The sequence below is a fragment of the Chelonia mydas genome, chromosome 9 (genome assembly GCF_015237465.2).
Source record: "Chelonia mydas isolate rCheMyd1 chromosome 9, rCheMyd1.pri.v2, whole genome shotgun sequence".
In the NCBI taxonomy this organism is placed as follows: domain Eukaryota; kingdom Metazoa; phylum Chordata; order Testudines; family Cheloniidae; genus Chelonia; species Chelonia mydas.
The window spans coordinates 60,624,697-60,643,504 of record NC_057855.1 but is presented as its reverse complement, the minus strand read 5'-3'; the positions used below and the strand labels follow the sequence as shown (position 1 = coordinate 60,643,504).

Here is an 18,808-nt window from a genome sequence, read left to right as displayed (position 1 = left end):
TTATTGTGTGAATAGAGCAAATGCAGAGAAGGAAGGGATCACATTATCGACCTAAGTTCATTATATGTTTCCTGGTGTCCCAATTCTAATGTGGGCAATTTTCTCTGAGAACAGGCTAATGGTTCTTCACAGCAGGAAGTGCTAGGCTGCAGACATGCATGAAGCCAAGTGTAGTTTAACAACATAATTCACAGTCTAGAACAGTTTAGTGGGTCATGATTTAGCAGCTGCTATGATGGAGGAGCACTTATGGTCCATGAGATTTTGGACCTTAAACATGGTCCTGGGTCGAGGACTTTATATCGTCTATCCTGTACTTCAGAGCACTGTCAATTGGAGAGAAAGGAGGAAACTTTTTAGTAGCAGGTTGTTTAAAAAAATGGAGAGTGTTTGAAACTGCTCAGAGGTTTGAAATGTGAAAATATGTCCCAGGGAGGCAGATGTGGCCTTGTCTAGATGAGGATTCAGAGGAATGATGCTGGCCCTAGCTTGACCTGTGACAAAGCAATTGTACTTTAGCACGTGGTAAAGTGATAAAAGCCCAGCAGGGAGAGTGCAGGCAAGGGGATTAAAGGTGCATAACATATCAATATATCAGATGAAAGTCACCATCAAGTGTACAGTGTGTGTCATTGTGTGACAAGAACAGATCTAGGTACATGATATGAGACCTCTACGTCAGCAATGCACAAAGGGTGAAATCCTGGCCCCAATTAAGTCAGTGGGAGCTTTGCCATGGACTTCAGTGGGACCAGCATTTCACCCCTGGCCTGCTATTTCACCCCAGTCCATGAAACTGAGGAAAGAAGCACATACACTGAGACTGGAAGAGCTGCATTTACAATACCTCCTGAGAGCATCTCTCATGGAGTCTGAATCTATGTAGCATGGATGGCAGCATTACAACAGTCTTACCATTAGCAGACATACTGTACCATGAGTCTTACCTACTAATAAAGCTTCTCGTTCAGATTTGACAGGGCTACAGCTCAGAGTCCTCTCAAGTGGGCATTCCTTCTCCTGGCTAGATGCACAGATCCTGTAAGTACTGCTCTCCTGCAAAAACAACACCATCCACTCCATACCCGCACAATACAGCACTCATTCTAATTAATTAAATGCTAGCTTAGTTTTTAACTTGAACAGTTTTTACAGAGTTGCAATTTTTGTTCTTCTGGTTCAATGTGTCACTTAATACATTGTTTATGTCATAAAATGCATCCCACAAAACACATGGGATGTGCAATGGGGGACACTGGTCATGTTGCTGTGGGAACCTTTATATTTGCCTTGATCAATTCCTCCGACTGTTAGAAAAAGGTGTCCTTACAGTATTTTGCATTTAAAACACGATTAGCTTAAAAATAAATCTTAGATGGAAACATTAAGATTAATGGTGATAATGACACTAACCTAATTTGTAAAGCACTTTGAGAACTATGAATGAAAAGCACCATATAAGAGCTTGGTATTATTATTAACAGTTGTGTTCTGTTTCTCTAGGTATTACATTCCCTGAATTTAAGTCACACTGGAATTGGAAAGTCAAGCTGGGTTCTTTCCAACACATGCATCCTCACCATTAATATGGCCTTGGCAGGCCATAGTAGGCCCCTAGCGATCCTTATGTAACCTCATTGCCTCCAATAGTTTTCCACAGGAATAACTGACCTGGAACTTAATATACAATTGAACTGATGCTGTTCAAAATAAGAGGGAAAAAACAGGGGTGATGTCATGGTAGGAATCTGCAGTAAAGGAAATCAGGAAGAGGAGGTGGATTAGGCATTTCTAGAACGAATAACAGAAATATCGAAAACACAGGCCCTGATAGTAATGGGGGACTACGCAGACATCTGTTGGAAAATTAATCCGGCAAAACACAAAATTTTCACTAAATTCTTAGAATGAGTTGGGGACAACTTTTTGTTTAAGAAAATGGAGAGAGAAGTCAGCAGGGGGACAGCCATTTTAGACTTGATTCTGAGAAAAAGGGAGAAATTTGTTGTAAATCTGAAGATGAAATTGAATTTGGGTGAAAGTGATCATGAAATGGTTGATTTCATGATTCTGGGGAAAGGAAGGCATGACAGCAGCAGATTAAGGACAATGGACTTCAAAACAGCAGATTTTAACAAACTCAGACAACTGCTTGTAAGTTTGGTTTAGCTGCCATGAGCAGGCCCAAGTTAGACAGGACGTGTCTGAACAAGCAACTGCTGAACAGGCCTGAAAACATAACTGTTGAAACAGCTAACTATTGTAGATGTGTTTATCGTAAATGAAGTAGGCAGAAACACCCTGAATTTATAAACTTACCTTAAACAATCTGAAAGCAATTGGTCTTTACATGCAAGAAGTATAGACATTAGTAGCTAGGAAAGATGTATATAAACTGTGTGATGTGTGACATGAATTGGAATTGTGGTATCACCCTGTACCTAAACCCCCTGCATCTGGGCCTGCCCAGCGTAGGCAAAGAGCTGTAACATGCCTAAAAAATTAACCTGAATGATGAGCTGGAGTCAACAGAATTGTTTGGATGCCAGAGAACTGGATAAGTCTTCTTCCAAAACTGGATGAGGTGTTCTGGATAAGACAAGTGGAAAGGTCTTGGAGGACCTGGTAGGTAAGGTCCCCTTGGAAGAAAATCTAAAGGATGAAGGAGTTCAAGAAAGATGGCAGTTTCTCAAGCAGATGATATTAAAAGCAAAACTTCAAACTATCCCGATGCGAAGGAGAGATAGGAAAAACAGTAAGAGGCCAATATGGCTCCATCAAGAGCGCTCTAATGACCTGAAAATAAAAAAAACAAATCCTACAAAAAATGGGAATATGTGTAAATTGCTAAGAAGGAGAATAAAAAAATAGCACAAGTACACAGAGACAAAATCAGAAACAGTAAGGCACAAAATGAGTTACACCTGACAAGGGACATAATAGGCAATAAGAAGAGGTTCTTTAAATAAATTAGGAGCAAGAGAAAGACAAAGTAAAATGTAGGTCTCTCTACTTAGCAGGGAAGGAAAACTAATAACTGATGATATCAAGAAGGTTGAGGTGTTTAATGCCTATTTTGCTTAAGTCTTCACTAAAAAGCTTAACGGTGACCAGATATTCAACACAATTAATATTAACAAGGGGGAAGGAGCACAAGCCAAAAAAGGAAAGAATATTTAGATAAATTAGATGTATTCAAATCAGCAGGGCCTGATGAAATTCATCCTAGGTCAATTAAGGAACTAACTAGCTGAGGCAATCTCTCAACCATCAGCGATTGTCTTTGAGAATTCATGGAGGATGGGTGAGGTACCAGAGGGCTAGAGAAGGGCAAACAGAGCACCTACCCTTAAAAAGGGGTGGAACCGGGAAATTATAGACTGATCGGCCTAATTTTGATACCTGGAAAGATACTGGAACAAATTTGTAAACAATCAATTTGTAAGCACCTAGAGGATAATAGGGCTATAAGGAACAGCCAGCATGCATTTGTCAAGAACAAATCATGCCAAATCAATCTAATTTCCTTCACTGGCGAGGTTACTGGCTTAGTGGTTGGGGGGAAAGCAGTAGACATTATATATCTTGATTTTAGTAAGGCTTTTGACACAGTCCCACATGACATTCTCAGAAGCAAACTATGGAAATGTGGTTTAGAGGAAATTACTATAAGGTAGGTACACATCTGGTTGAAAGATTGTACTCAAAGAATAGTTATCAATAATTCACGGTCAAACTGGGAGGGCATTTCTAGTGGAGCCCCATCTGGTCAGTCCTGGGTCCAGTGATTCCTAACTTGGATAATGGAGTGGAGAGTATGCTTATAAAATCTGTGGATGACAGTAACCTGGGAAGGGCCACAAGCACTTTGGAGGACAGGATTATAATTCAAAATTACCTTAAAAAATTGAAGAATTGGTGTGAAGTCAACAAGAAGAATTTCAACAGAGACAAGTGCAAAGTACTACACTTAGGAAGGACTAATCAAATACACAACTACAAAACGGGGAATATGTGGCTAGGTGATAGTACTGCTGAAAAGGATCTGGGAGTTATGGTTGAGTCAACTGAATGAGAGTCAATAATATGATGCAGTTGCGAAAAAGGATATTATTATTCTGGGGTATATTGACAGGACTGTTGTATGTAAGCCAAGGAAGGCAACTGTCCCGCTCTACTCGGTTCTGGTAAGGCCTGAGCTGGTCTACTGTGCCCAGTTCTGAGCACCACACTTTAAGAAAGATGAGGACAAATTGGAGAGTGTCCAGAGGAGAGCAACAAAAATGATAAAAGGTTTAGCAAACCTGACAACAAAAACTGGGGTTGTTTAGTCTTGCCAAAAGAAGACTGAGAAGACCTTATAACAGTCTTCAAATATGTTAAGGGCTGCTATAAAAAAGATGATGATCAATTATTCTTTATGGCCACTGAAGGAAGGACAAGAATCAGTGGGCTTAATCTGCAGCAAGGGAGATTTAGGTTATATATTAGGAAAAGCTTTCTAGCTCTCAGGGTAGTTAAACTCTGGAATAGGCTTCCCAGGAAGGTTGTAGAATCCCCATTACTGGAGCTTTTAAGAAAAGGTTGGACAAACACCTGTCAAGAATTATCTAGGTTTACTTGGTCCTGTCTCAGTGAGGGGGCTGGACTTGATGAGTTCTCAGGGTCCCTTCAGCCCTGCATTGCTATGATTCTATGATAAGATGGAATAGACTCAAGCTCATTTTCCCAGATCTGTGTCAGCTCGACAAGGCTACAGAATAAAAAGCAGTCAATGATTATTACTAAACTGAATGGATCTAGTTCAATACACACTTAGGGCAGCTCTGCTGGGTAAAGGAGTTGCCATTTTTACATCATCCTCTTTTCAGAGTAGAACTTCCCCTTGCAGCCTTGATTCAAGAAAGCACTTCAGCAAGTGCTTAACTCTCAGTTAAATCAATACAATGTAACCACACTTTAAAGTTAAGCATGTACTTAAGTGTTGTCCTGAATTCTTGACTGATCTAAGAGGAGACAGAGACTTCTCTAGGAAACGAATAGTCTGTTTATCCACAGAACAGGTGTAGCAAAGCATAAAGATGCAAGTGTTGCCTATTACGTCATCTCCTCCCTTTGTACATCAACCCTGCTCAGCTGGGTGCGGCAGTTAACCTTTCATCTCTCTGCAGAGACCAACAAAAGGACAGTCACTTGGCCAGCTGTTGGTAGGTGCTGAAAGTAAATCCATCATCCTCACTAGTTATGGACCAGGCAGCCATCAGCTGGCAATGACTTTCACTCACTCCTGATGTGGCTGGATTTGAACCAGTGACCGACACAGGTCAATCCCCAGAACTAATCAATCTGCAAGGAAGCTACTGTCTAATTCCAATTAGTTAACCAAAAGGGCAGGGTGTTGGCCTGGAGATTGGGACTAGCAAAATCCCACTCTCCCTCTCAGTCTTCTTGCTGCTCCAGAAAGGGAGTAACCTGCACCGGGTCTATACTCGGTGGCAGCATACACTCCCCAACATGCCGGTGAAGTTACAGAGCTGAGTGCATGAGCTTCCCACTCCTGCCCCCTCACACCCTCCTGTGTTGGGAGGGGATGTAGCAGCCCTATGAAGCCTGCTTTCCTAATTGTATTGTTGCAGATAGCCAGAAAGGAGTGTGGCCCTTTGAGAGACATATGTAGAGGTCTCCTGCAGTCTGTGGGTAGAAGAGTCGGATCACATATTACTAAATCAATAAAAGGAATCACATTATTTTCCTCAAGGTGCAATCAGGGAACAGATATTTTTGAAGAAGACAGGCAGATATAATCCTCTGTGCGTTAGGATGCAGCAAGTCATCTCATACCCTGAGCCTGCTCCCCACACCACAGCTCTGCAGAAATGTACTTCTTTACCAGCCTGAGACTGCTGATGGTGCTTAATGTGATGGTTTCTTGTTTCCTAGCCTACATGCATCAGGCTTATATACTCAGCTCCAAACAATGAATCCATTTATTATGAACTGTCACCACTTCTCTCAGTAAGATGCTCTGCCTAAAGTAGCAGAAAGAAATACACTGACTTACATTTCCTTGATTATCAACCACGTCTCTCTCCTTGTCCTCTTCATCTGCCATCTCTTGCTACATTCAGTTACAGAAAGGGAAAAGGTTATAATCTTTAGCACAGTTGGTAAAATATTAGCTTTGTTCATTGATCTTTGCAAATAAACTGCTCAAATTGGAGCAATCTAATTGAGATTCAAATACTTTAACAACCAGAAAGACAATTACTGTGTGTAACCCCTGCTCCAGTACATAGCACTAGCTAAGGCACAGGGAGAGGGCGAGTTCTCTTGTCAGGGAGTTATTGACTAGATCTGTCCCATTACTGTCCAACTGGATCTACTGTACTCAGTTAACAGAGTTGAGGGGGGCCTTCACCTCTTGTGAGGATTTGTACATAATGGCTGTCATCCTCCCTCCCAGCACACAATAGACAGTACTCTGAGGAAGCAATGACCAGCCAAGATATACCTCACGAAAACAGCTAGTGCAGAGCACAGGGGGAAGGAGGTGGTTTGGGAGAGGAGCAGAGAGAGAAAGGTGACACTTTATAAAGCCAACAGAAAATCAATCCATTGACTCATAAACAACTCCCACTTCCCCTGCTGGCGATACCCATGTGCCTGAGACTTCAACAGGTGGTCTTAGCAAGCTTGCTGCAACACACAGGAACAGCTAACTGTTAAGGGAGCTCTACTTCTCCCTGGGCCCAGCACTGACAAATGGGTGTGACTACAAGGTGCAGTCAGTAGATGGGAGCAATCAAACAACAGTAGGAATGTACATGTGATGGTAAGAGCTGGCCAAGAGGCTCCTCTACTCACAGCCCCACACAGACACCCCATGCTGAAACGCTCCAGACTTTTGAATCCTCATTAAAGCCAAGTCCCAAATCCTGGCTGCGGGTTCTCTGAGTCTAAGTCACTAACTAGACAATGGTTGCAAAGGCATTCCCTGTGGCACTCACAACAGCAGCCACAGTGCAGATGGAGGCCAACTGGGAATCTTGGGAACATGCTGGTCATCCCAGAGCAGGCAGCTCTTTCCAGCTCCCCAAGGAGCTCAATCAGTGCTCATTTTTGGAGCAGCAAACCTTTCTATCTCTCTCTCTCTCTCTCTCTACAGGCCAGGACTGGTGCTGGGGATCCAATAAGCCACAGCTAGCAGTTCATGCTGTGGAACCCTTCACAGCCTTTACCTTCTCTTTCCTCTCCCTCCTGTTCTTGTCCTATTGGCTGCCTTTGACATCATCAGCCAGGCTCTTTTCGAAATCTTCTCCCCCTTGGGTTTCCAGGATTTCATCCTCTCCTGACTCTCTAACCTCTCAAGCCCTCAGTATCTCAAACAGAAGGTGCTCCTCCTGCCTTCCCCCCTCCCACACACACACCGTCTTCATGGGGTATCCCACTGTAGACCTTCTCTTCAGCTCCCTCAGAACCTCTCTCCGGGTTATCACCTCTGCAAACTCAGCTTTGGCAACCATTTCTACGCTGACACCTCACAGATCTACCTCACTGCCTGGGACCTGTTCCCTCCATCCACACTGACAGCCTGGCTGTTTGACAGCTCCTTAGGGGTATCCAGCCATCTCCAAAACCGAACATGGGCGAAACTGAGCTCCTGATCTTCCCCCAAAGCCCTTCTCTCTCCCCACTTTCTCTATCATGGTGGAGAGTGCCACCATCCTCCATGTTGCTCAACCCCAAAATTTCAGCTGCTTCTTTGATTCGTCCCTCTCTGTCTCCACACGCACAGCCAACAGCTAAATCTTCTACCTGCACATCTCCAAGACTGGACCCTTCCTCTCTGCCCACATGACCACAACTTCTACCCTAACCCTGATCATCTCCCACCAGGAGTCCTGTAAGGTAGCTTCCATTCATCAAGATGCACTTCTCCAAAATTTAGTCCAATTTAGTCTTAAATTCTATCTAAATAGGTGCGGTGTGGACGAGCCCACTAAAAATGGGCCCAGTCCTGTGTAGTGCTGAGTGCCTCAGGATTACGCCCTATTGTTCTTCAACATTATTCCTTCCTCTTTGCACTGGCCTAGGCTACAGGAATGTATTTGTCCAGGACAGTGCTTCCCAGCCCTTTCTGCTTAGAGTAACATTTCACCTGATGTTCTAGTCCACTACCTCCCATTAACTCTCTCCTGTGAGCCACAGTGAACCTTAGGCTGTTCCAACAGTACATTGCAACTGAATGGGAGGTGGGTAACAGCTGTTCATGAGGGACATTACAGAGGCTCATCCTCAAAGAAGTGGGGATGAGTATTGTAACGCTGTCAAGACTGCTACGCTGTTAGAGCTGCTCAATGCTTCTGTCCTTGGAACTCCGCTGTTATCAGCACTAGCAGAGAGCGCAGCTTGCTAATTCAGCAGACCTCAATGTTACTCATAGGGAAAGACACAGGCATGGTTGGGTGACAAAGACACTCGGCCACGTTTATTGTCCTCAAGATTCGCACAACTTGCACAAGCACATTAACCCGAGTGCCAGATGGCAAGGAGCGGCTCAGTCAGCAGTGGGAGTTTCTGCTGTCCCCTCGGCCACACAAAGGATTAAGGCAAGGTACCCCGACATTTATAGACTAAGCCAAACAACTGGGATAAGCAACTTGTGTACCACCTTGCATGTTTCATGACATCTGTTTATCATCACTCCTTGTTCCTGATATCTTGGACAAAACATCCCTATTCATTATTCTGTCAAACTACCTTATCTTGTACTAGATTGGGGTATATCTATACTAGCCTTCTAAAATATATTTACATAAATATCTAGTGCCTAGTACACTAACAAAAACTTTGCCAAGTCCACGTACCAAACAGTGAACTTGTAAGCATCTACTTTAATACATGGCCTGACTTTAGTTCACAGCCTCTGGTTCAGGCCTCAGATCATGCACCCAGCCCAGTGCTCCAGCTCTCTCTCTCTCTCTCTCTCTCTACTACAGATGGTGCCTGGAAACTCTGTCTTCTATGGGAATTCTGTTGGACTAAGGAATGTAAAATTTGGCTCCATGTTTGCTGCATTTTAGGCTCTTATCAGCTTTCCCCTATGAAGATCTATTTGGGAAGGGAAAGGAATTTAGGGAGGGGAAAGGAATTTAGCTTGCTCTTGAAAGTAACAGTTTCCATGCTGACTACTCTTGTTTTCACAAAGATTTGGTAGATGAGTCTGCATTTTGCAAAGCATTCTCTTAAGACGTGCCCTTAGAGATTTGTTCCCTTTTGCTATGGAAAGCAAAGGTGCACAAAACAACTTTACTTTCATGAAAAGAGGCATGGATGTTTGAATGGCATTGTAAGCACCAGAAATTCTGCCATGTATATTCATACGGTGGTTCCAGCTTCAAAATATCCACAAAGTCCACACTGATAAATGTGGTAGCAAATCTCTTTAGGAGTCCGCCAGTTGTTCAATCAAAGCAGACCACTGCCACCCAAGCCAGGCTAAGGCCATCTCCTCCATCTGTACCTTGTGCTGCACATAGAGTGAGCTATGATGTCCAGTGGCCACAAGCCCAGCAACAGTCTATTACTGAAATGTCATACAGAAGCCTGGAGGCCCAGACAGTACATACCTGCTCCTTCAGGGTTTCTAACAACATTTCCATTTGTACTTTGTCTTCCTTCACTTTTTCTAGCTCGGCTTCTCGTTTTTTGTATTCCTCTTGCAATTTCAGAAGATGCTAGAAGAGAAAAGGTCAATTCAGACCACAGCATGACTTTCACACACCATTGTTTTAAAGAACATGGAATGAGTAACAAACTCTTAGACAAAGACGTGAGTCAAATTCAGAACATTTTAAAAGTTTCCATCCATAAAAGGAAGAAAAGCTTCCACAAAATCCTACAGCATGTGACAAACTTCTTTGAATATTGCTAGATATAAAAAAAAAAATGTGGTGGGCTGTTAACATGAGGTAAGCTCAAGAAAATACTCCAAACCAGCACATCCTAAGCTGTGTAGGGTGGTTTGTCCTGTACTTTGTTTTATCCAGACTACCAGAAAAACGCCATGATGACTCTGTTTTTCTAAACAAAAAGTGATGTGTTACTTTTTGTAACGTTACTTTTATATTTCTAGGATATGCATAATGGTGATTTGCAAAACTGCACATAATTCCTAAATGAGCACCTATAAAAATTAAACAAAATAATAAAACTACAAGACTGCATGAAAGAGAAAATGTTCATGCAGAAACTCAGGTTTCAGAGTAGCAGCCGTGTTAGTCTGTATCCGCAAAAAGAAAAGGAGGACCTGTGGCACCTTAGAGACTAACAAATTTGTTAGTCTCTAAGGTGCCACAAGTACTCTTCTTCATGCAGAAACTGCGTTTCTCAGGAACACTAGGCAAATGTTCAACCCCTTTTTGTGTAGTTATGTTTTAGGCAAGCTATTTTTCCATGCCTAAAATGGCCCATTTTTTCCCCCATCTGTCCAGTTTCAGAGCATTTTTTTTTCTCCACCACCCACCAAATAATTATTATTGAAATAACAACATATTTTGCTACACTTCAGAACAATTCTCTACTCATAGCAGTGCTAATTTAGGGCACCTCCAAAGACTGATTTATAATGAGATTGCTTTGTCCGAGTTCCTCCTCGTATCTATACAGTCCCAGAACATTCTCAGTTCCTCCAGCACAGCTCACTTGGGAGGTTGCAGGAGTTGGGTTAAATTGTGTGCCACGTAAGGGCCTATCCCTGGTTCCTGCAGGCTAGCTGGGTGCTAAGGAGGGCTCCTGCCTCAAGGGCCTGTGGTTGCTTGTTCCTTAGCTCTCCTGATCATCTTCCTGCAGAAGCACATTTTCTCTTCTGCAGCAAATTCTGCCCCGGCAAGCCCAACAGCTGAAGCAGGAGAGACAGCAGAGGATCAGGCTTTCCCTACAACCAGGAAGGAAAACTGTCGAGATGGGGAGGCAAGGAACAAGCGATCATTAAAATGTTAATACTTTTTTAAAGCTCAGGTGCTTTTGTGAACTTTGCTCCTCTGTGACCTTTATCAGTTTAAAAAGGGCTGTGGACTGACCCAGTAACCAGGTAAGGTGAGGGATCTACAAGGTTGCTGGTCCTGGGGTCTTACTTGTGGTGGGCTATTCTGCACAGTTCCTATTGTGAAGCAACTTGGCTGATAGACACTATCATATTTTACATTAGGATTTTACTCATATAGCACAAACACAAGCCTTGTTAAGCAACATTGCCAACCCTAAGCAGTTAAAATCAAGAGTCAGGCCCTAAAATCATGAGATCTGGGGAAAAAAAAATTAGGTTTGCCTTCTAGTTACTGAGCCTTTGGGCTACACTTGGATCATATTTTCAAGCTTCTTTTTGCAGCATGAGGGCTAGGAACTACAGCAAGGTGAAATTTTTTGACTGAAACTTGTTTTTGATGAAAAAGGCAGATACAGAATGACCAAAACACTTCATGAATTTGTGTCACTTGCGGTAAATAGTTTTGGTCAAAACGAAAAAAAAAAAAAATTGGAAATGCCAAAACTTTGACATTTCCAAAAGTCTTGTTTTGATTTTTCTCTCCAGATACACAATGGGATTTAGGCCCCAAACTATAGTAGGAGGAGAAAGTGGTGCAGTTAGGGCCCTCACTTGGGATGTGGGATATTGAGTGGAGCTGGGACTGGAAGCTAGGTCTTTCCCCACCAGTGAGAGCCCCAACTACTGGACTAGAGTCAGTGTCACACATTCTCTTTCGGGACCAATGACTATCTTATACAAGTGGAACAGCTTCTACATAGGAGAGCCCTATTTCTGAATACCTTATATACCTTATACCTGCTGATTAGTCCACTAACATGGTAGCTGGAAGACCTGGGTTTAAGTTCCTGGTCTTAAAAAGGGGATTCAAGTCTGGATCTCCCCCATCCCAGGTGAATGTCCTAACCACAGAGCTAAAGATTTTAACGGGGGAGGAGAGGCGTCCTCCTCTTCCTGTGGCAGTTTTTGAATTGACCCCTTTATTTCCTTTGGTTTTCTTAAAAATGTCTGGAGCAAAACATTTCCATTTGTGCTGAATGAAATGATTCCACCAACCCAAAGGAAAAATGTTTCCAGGGTTTCGATTAGCTAAAAATTCTGATAAACTTTGGTTTTGAATTTTTTCAATTTTTGAAAACACTGCCAGCGAATCAAATCAATTATTTGCCCAGCTGAGCTAGAATCTTACTTTTCTGTAAATGAAAGCTTAGTCTCACATAATCATGTGGCCCCAGAAGCTAGGTCTTAAAACCATCCCCCCCACGAAATCTCACAAGACTTGTCCCCAGCTGTGAGCACTGGCAACCGTGTTTAAAAGACTGGGAAGGCTGCTTCAGGGCCAATCCCACCTACCCACAATCTTTAAAATATGGAAATATAAAGCTGAGGGAATAGTGCTTGCAGCCCTTGCCCCTGACATGCAATGGTGCCAACATCACACTCCAATGTTCCATAAGGCTTTCACCGCTATCCTCAACACATAGCAAACTGCAACACATCCCCCAGTGATACCCAACTCACTCAGAACCTCAGACACTCTTGTTTCAACAGAGTGACGCACTGGTCTCTCATGGACCCCATGAATTTTGGAGGCCAGTCTGCCTGAACTGTGCTGAGGCTGCTGTTAAGATTTACAAGCACTGCTTTGCTGGCATAAGGGAGATTAGAGCTGTAGCTGCAAGGGTCTCATATTCTCTCTCTCACACACACACACACAGTCGCTGGGAACATGTCTGCCCCCAGTGCCCTCTCACTGTATTAGAAACCCAGAACATTCCATTAACAAAGACAAAACTAGCTTGTAATTCCCACTTTTCCTGCACACCCAAGTTAACAATAAATAGATAGTTTACACCCTGGGGTTACTGAGAGGTTAACCATAGACCCTACTGGGATAAAGTGGGAATTTTGGTTATATTTTTATCATTCCTGAGAGTGCCTCAGTTTTCCTCTGTGCTTTGCATTGCTATGCACAGAGTGTAAAGAGTTAAAAGCTGCTCTTGGGACAGAGCAGGGGACATGAGGTGTTGTAACTGTCTAGGGTGGTATGAATGGGTCATTAAAGGACTGGCTGCAACTGACCCAGAGAAATGGAGGATCTGGAAAAAAAAAAAAAAAAGGAACCCCAATGGCCAGGCTGTTCACACTTAGCAACCAAAAACCAAGAGGAAGACACTTTTCCTCCACACCTCGGCAGGGAAGCAGAGCAAAGGTCCCAGATGGAGAACAAAGGGGAAAGGTGTCAGGTGGCTTGTCTCAGAGCCGGCCTTTGCAGAGACTCACACACTCACCTGGGACTGAAAGACAAAGGGACAGAGAAAGAGAAAGAGAGAGGAAACCAAGATGCTTCCCTCACCAGCATGACTCAAGGGAGTCTTGGCATTGGCCATCTTGGACTCTGTTTTAACCTTTGCTTCTCTAGGCTTATCTATGGACATCCCAATGCTGCACTACGGTTGACTAATAAACTCTACTCTGTTTTGATAGTGCTGCAAATGCTCACTGGGTATGGCTACACTGCAATGTAAGCCCAGGGCTAGTGGAACTCGAGTTAGAGGACCCCGGGTTTGAGAACCTGGGTTTGGTCCTGCTTTGAGCAAGGGATTGGACTAGATGACCTTCTGCGGTCCCTTCCAACTCCGATATTCTATGATTCTGATTCTAACCACGACCTTGAGCATCTACACTGATTGCCAGCCTTAGATCAAGGATTTTCCAACCCAGACCTGAACTCACGGCTCCGGGGTCCACACTACAGTATGCAGATCCAAATCCAATCAACTGTATTCCAGACTGCCTAGAGCCCTCTCAAAATGTGGCTGCTCTAGCCCTCTGTTTGAGGTGCAGCATGGGAAAATTTGGCTGTCCACCTGGCACATTACAGGAAGTTTGAACTGCCCACCAAACTCATTCTGCCAAGCCATCGTTTTGGTCTGCAGGCTCCCAACAACTGGAGCCAGCAACATGGAGAAGAGAAGCCATTTGAAGAACTACTTCTTGGGCTTTCACTCCTGTTTCAGGAGGTGGGCAGAGCTTCTGTGAGACGCTGGTGAACTTTCAGCAGAGTTTTCTGACCCACCCAAGGCACCTGACAGAGCTAATGATGGAGCAGGAGAAGGAGGACACAGACATCACAGACTCAAACTGGCTGATGCTGCTCATGACGCTCAGTATAACAGCTACATAGACCAGTGCTTCGGGTGCAGGGCCACAAGCACAGACTGGTGGGACCACATTGTCTTGCAAACCTGGAACAACCAGCAGTGGATCCAGAACTTTCACATTAAGAAAGCTACGTTTCTGGAGCTGTGAGCAGCTTGCCCCAACTCTCCAGCATAAAGACACATGCATGAGGGCATCCATGCTGGTGCAGAAGTGAGTTACTGTAACCATCTGGAAGCTGGCTATCCCAGACTGCTACAGGTCCATTGCCAGCAAGTTTGGTGTTGGAATGCCGACTGTGGGTTTCTGAGGCAATCAGGCATGCAGTTTATCCCAGAGTGGCTGCATCTATAGTGCTTCAGGCTCAAACCCTCCACTCTTGTAGGGTCCTAGGCCCTCGGGTCTGAGCCCGAGTCTGACAGATTTGTGTGTAAGATGGAAGGAGGGCTTGGGCTCAATCCTGAGACTGTGCCAAGGCTTACACTACAGTGTAGGCATACCCACTGAGAGCACTGTGGCCTGAAGAGGTACTGTACAAGTCTCCCACAGGAGTCTGCCTTGGCTGGATTCACTGTAAGAAGCCACAGACAGAAACAGAGATCACGGGTGACCGAAGGTCCAGTTTTGGAGTCTTGGGGGTCACAGGTGTGGAACTGTGTGAACCCTGGGGGTTCGGAGAATCAAAGCTGTCACTCCCAAGGGACTGGTTACAGGCTGGGGCAAAGACCAGACCCTGCGGATCCCTGACACCTACATTTCGGACATAGCTGTAGGATGCATTAATGTGTACATAACAGAACAAGACTTCCAGGTGATTGTCATCAGTTCATATCCACCCAGGAGTTCTATTGTTTTTGTAACCTTGAGAATGGCAGAAAGTTGCTTTCATCTGAATATAAACTTCCAAGACATTAGCTGTTGCTCCAGCTAAAAAAAGGAAAATGGCTTTTTGAGTGTGTTGCTATTGCTCCCATTTTAGAGCCATGGAGAGAAGCTGAGACCACTTTGCACTCGTAGCAAGGTCATGACTATAGGAAAAAGTAGCCTTACCTGCTGCATTCCCTGCAAAGCTTGCTGGAGGAGTTTCAACTGCTGCTCTCTAGTTGTGTCTTCATCTCTGTTCACTTTTCCCTGCTCTTGCTTTAACAGCTCCACCTCATTCCTGTAGGCATCCAGCTGCCAGCGCAAACTGTCGTTTTCCTCCTTTAGGGCCTCTGCCTGGGATATCAGTGCTAGGAGAATGACGAACACAGGGAACAAACATTAAAAAAACAAATAAAAGGAGAGCAATGTCGGTCTTGTGAGTAAGAGTCCTGCATTCAGTTCCTGGCTCTGCCCCAAAGCATGACCTTGGGCCAGTCACGTAGGCCCAGATCCTGAAAGGTATTTTGGTGCCTAACTCCCATTGAAATCAATGGAGATCTGGTGCCTAACTCCCTCAGAGGATCTGGGCCTCAGACCCCATCTGTAAAATGGGGATAACACAATTTACTTCCTCCCAACTTTTGTCTGCCATGTCTATTTAGACTGTAAGATCTTTGGGGCTGGGCTGTTTGTCAATATGCGTCTGTGTGGTTCCTGGAATAATGGACCCTGATATCAATGGAAGCCTCTAGGTACAACTGTCTTACAAGTAATGTTACTATCTGTTATTAAGGCAGCCTGACACTTCCATTACAAGACCCTGTTTTCAGTTGCATAGAATTTTGCCAAACTTCAACCATCTGAGCTGAAATTTTCCATGCCAGGCGCCTGCCCCAGGCTGAAATTTTTTCCCCCCTGCCAAAGCAGTTCAGTGGTTTCTGACAAGGCTGAGGGAAAATATGTTGTTTTGCTAACGTTAAAAAGTTCTGGTGACTTCAAACAACATTCAGACAACTCTAGCACCCCACACTTTGGAGCAAGTACTAGAAATCTACTGACAGGTGACCTTTGTATCAAGGACGTGCATTTTGTCATCCCCACGAAAATCTGCCCAAATTTGGCCAAGGTACAAGACTTTGAGAGACAGCAGTTTGCACATGCTCAGTAAAGACATCTTAGATTTTAACAGCTAATGTCTCCAAAGAGTCTGGCCATACTGGGCATGCTCTATCCCGCAGCTGAGCGGGCAGTTACAGCTCTGGACTACTATGGAGTGGCCCCGAGCAGGGCATCAGAACTGAGAGAAGGTAGATTCTCTTTCCTGTGCTCTTAGCGACCTCTCCCACCCCCACTCCAAGGCCCACAGGGCCCAGGCAGTGTGGAGGAGAAAGATGCCTGATTTGAATTCTGGGGATGGGGGGAGAGGGACTAAATTGGGACAAAAAAACAATGGGTGGTGGTGGTGGAGAGATAGGAACTGGAGGCTGGCAGGAGAGAGGGAAACTCAAGCTGGGAGTTGAGGAGGAGGAGACTGGGACTGGCTGGACGAGGAGACTGGGAATGAGAATCAGTAGGAGGGAGGCGAGGGGTGTGGGGAGACAGATCTGATGAAGAGCCAAGATGCAGGGGGAGAATTGGGACTGGCTGGACAAGGAGAATGGAGACAAGGAGTTGGGGACTTGAGGAGGTGACAGGAAACGACTGGGCCAGGAGACTGGGACTGAAAGTGGAGGGGGAAACTGGTACATGGAATCCAGAGAGGAGGCGACTAGGATCTATTGGCTAAGAAAACTGGATCTGGGATGAAGAACCAGGAGTGCGGAAAAGGGACTGGGACAGGTTGGAGTGGAGGGGACAGAAGGGTCTGTGCCCAGTAGCACGCACTCCCCTCCGGATATCCATCATCCCTGAGTCTCACCAGTCCTCTGCTGTCAGCAAACAGCTGTGAACCCCAATGGCAAAGTGCCCCATCCTCTCTGCGGCTGGCACACACAGAGGATGACAATCTACTACCGCTATCCATTCCTCCATTAGCTCAAGCGGCAGAGATCTGTGTGACCTTAATCACTCTGTTCCCCATCTGCACAATGGTAATCATATTACCCCCTCATCTCAGGGTGTTGTGAAAATAAATTCACAAATATTTGACGCATTCAGATACCATATCGATGAACAACATGAGGAAATTAATAATTCTGTCTTCAGAGCAGGATTTGAGCAACGGGCAGTAAATAAAGCATAGGCCACACACTGAACAATGAGGACAAAACAAAATAGTGAATAGCTGCTAATTCAGTAAGCACCCGTGCACTGAACGAGGCAGGGATCCTGTGGAAAAAATTGTGAGCATGTAATTGAGATGTATCATAATGTATAAGCACGGAGAGGGGCCAGTGAATGGCTTGCATGGGCAATTTTCAGTCTGGCATTTTTGAGTGTTTGGTATTGCAACCTTAATAATGTCCTTTTAAAATCATATGTGTGTGTAATATAATAATAACAGAGTATGTGTAAAGGTGTATTTAGGGGACTATATCTCAGGACTACACTTGGTCCAATGGCTCCAAATTTGGTTCACTGACTCTGCCCTGCACCCCCACAAGGCACCCTAAATGTCAAGGCAATCTGATTAACTGTATAGAGTTTAGAGCACTTAGAACTACCAACCCTTAAACTGAAAGCGGGTCTTAACCTTTACAATAGCAAAGCTCTTGCTCAGCTATAATTCTTACTGGGATCCAAATTAAGTGCATCAGCTCAAGAAAGGACATTGCATCCCTGTGGACAGCTCAATGGAGACCTCTGCTCAGTGTGCTGCTGCAGTCAAAAGAGCAAACAGGATGTTAGGGTGCATAAGGAATGGAGAGGTGAATAATACCAGGGGCAGCGTTAGAGGAGGGCTTGCGCGGGCTATCGCCACCCCAATATTTACCTTAGCCCCCCTATAATAGGCACCCCCCCCAGCGCAAAGGTCAAACGCAGATACTTCTCTGCTGCTGCTGACAGCAGCGCTGCCTTCAGAGGTGGGCACCCGCCCAGAGCCGCTGCTCTCCGGCCATCCAGCTTTGAAGGCAGTGCCAGCAGCAGCGTAGAAGTAAGCCTAAGTGGGGGCGGGGGTGCCCGACAGCAGCCCCCAGCCTGTGTCCCTGCCCATTGGGGTGCACCGCCCAGAGCAGGTAGAGAGTCCGGGACTCCCCACAGCGCCCAGACTGACCCGCTCTGGCCAAGGCTCCTGGGCCCCACCCCATGTGGTTGCTGCTCCCCGAGGGTTCTGCCAGCCCCAGAGCTGGGTCCCCCCACCCAGGAGGCTTTTACGCGCTGTGAGCAGTCAAAGGGCGGTAGGGAGCTGAGGAACAGCCGCAGCCCCAGGGCCCCAAGCAGCAGCAGGAGAAGGAGACGGAAGCACCAGAGTCTCCTGCACCATGGCACCACCCAGCGCAGCGGCCACGCTGCACTGCCCAGCTCTGGCTTCTGGCCTCCAACCTGGGGGTCTTGGGGGAAGAAGATGGGGGTGGCACTTAACTGAGGAGGAGCAGGGGCGGGACCAAGGAGAGGGCTGGGGCTTGTGGCGAGGAGGGAGCAGCCCCCCCCCAATTTTCTGTCTAGCCCCCACCAGGAAGAGGCTGGCGCCACACCTGAATAATACAGAAGATATTCTAAGACCGTTATTTAAATTGGTCAGCCTACTGGTCACCCTGTCTCAAAAAAGATATCACAGAACTAGAAGGGGTTCAG

The 18,808-nt window shown here is 45.2% G+C and overlaps 1 protein-coding gene across 11 annotated transcripts in view; it reads right to left on the bottom strand.

Moving 5' to 3' along the window:
- Positions 1-18,808, bottom strand: part of ENOX2 (ecto-NOX disulfide-thiol exchanger 2) — a 130,938-nt gene that overhangs the window by 8,788 nt on the left and 103,342 nt on the right. For 9 of the 11 annotated variants that reach the window (XM_037908171.2, XM_043522020.1, XM_043522021.1 and 6 more), the window contains 4 exons: positions 15,260-15,441; positions 9,630-9,737; positions 6,062-6,118; positions 948-1,056 (listed from right to left, as the gene is read on the bottom strand). In XM_037908171.2, coding sequence (XP_037764099.1) covers positions 948-1,056; positions 6,062-6,118; positions 9,630-9,737; positions 15,260-15,441 — 456 coding nt within the window. Of the gene's footprint in view, positions 1-947; positions 1,057-1,402; positions 1,749-6,061; positions 6,119-9,629; positions 9,738-15,259; positions 15,442-18,808 lie in introns of those variants that run through there. The other 2 variants (XM_043522023.1, XM_043522022.1) reach the window with 2 other exon arrangements.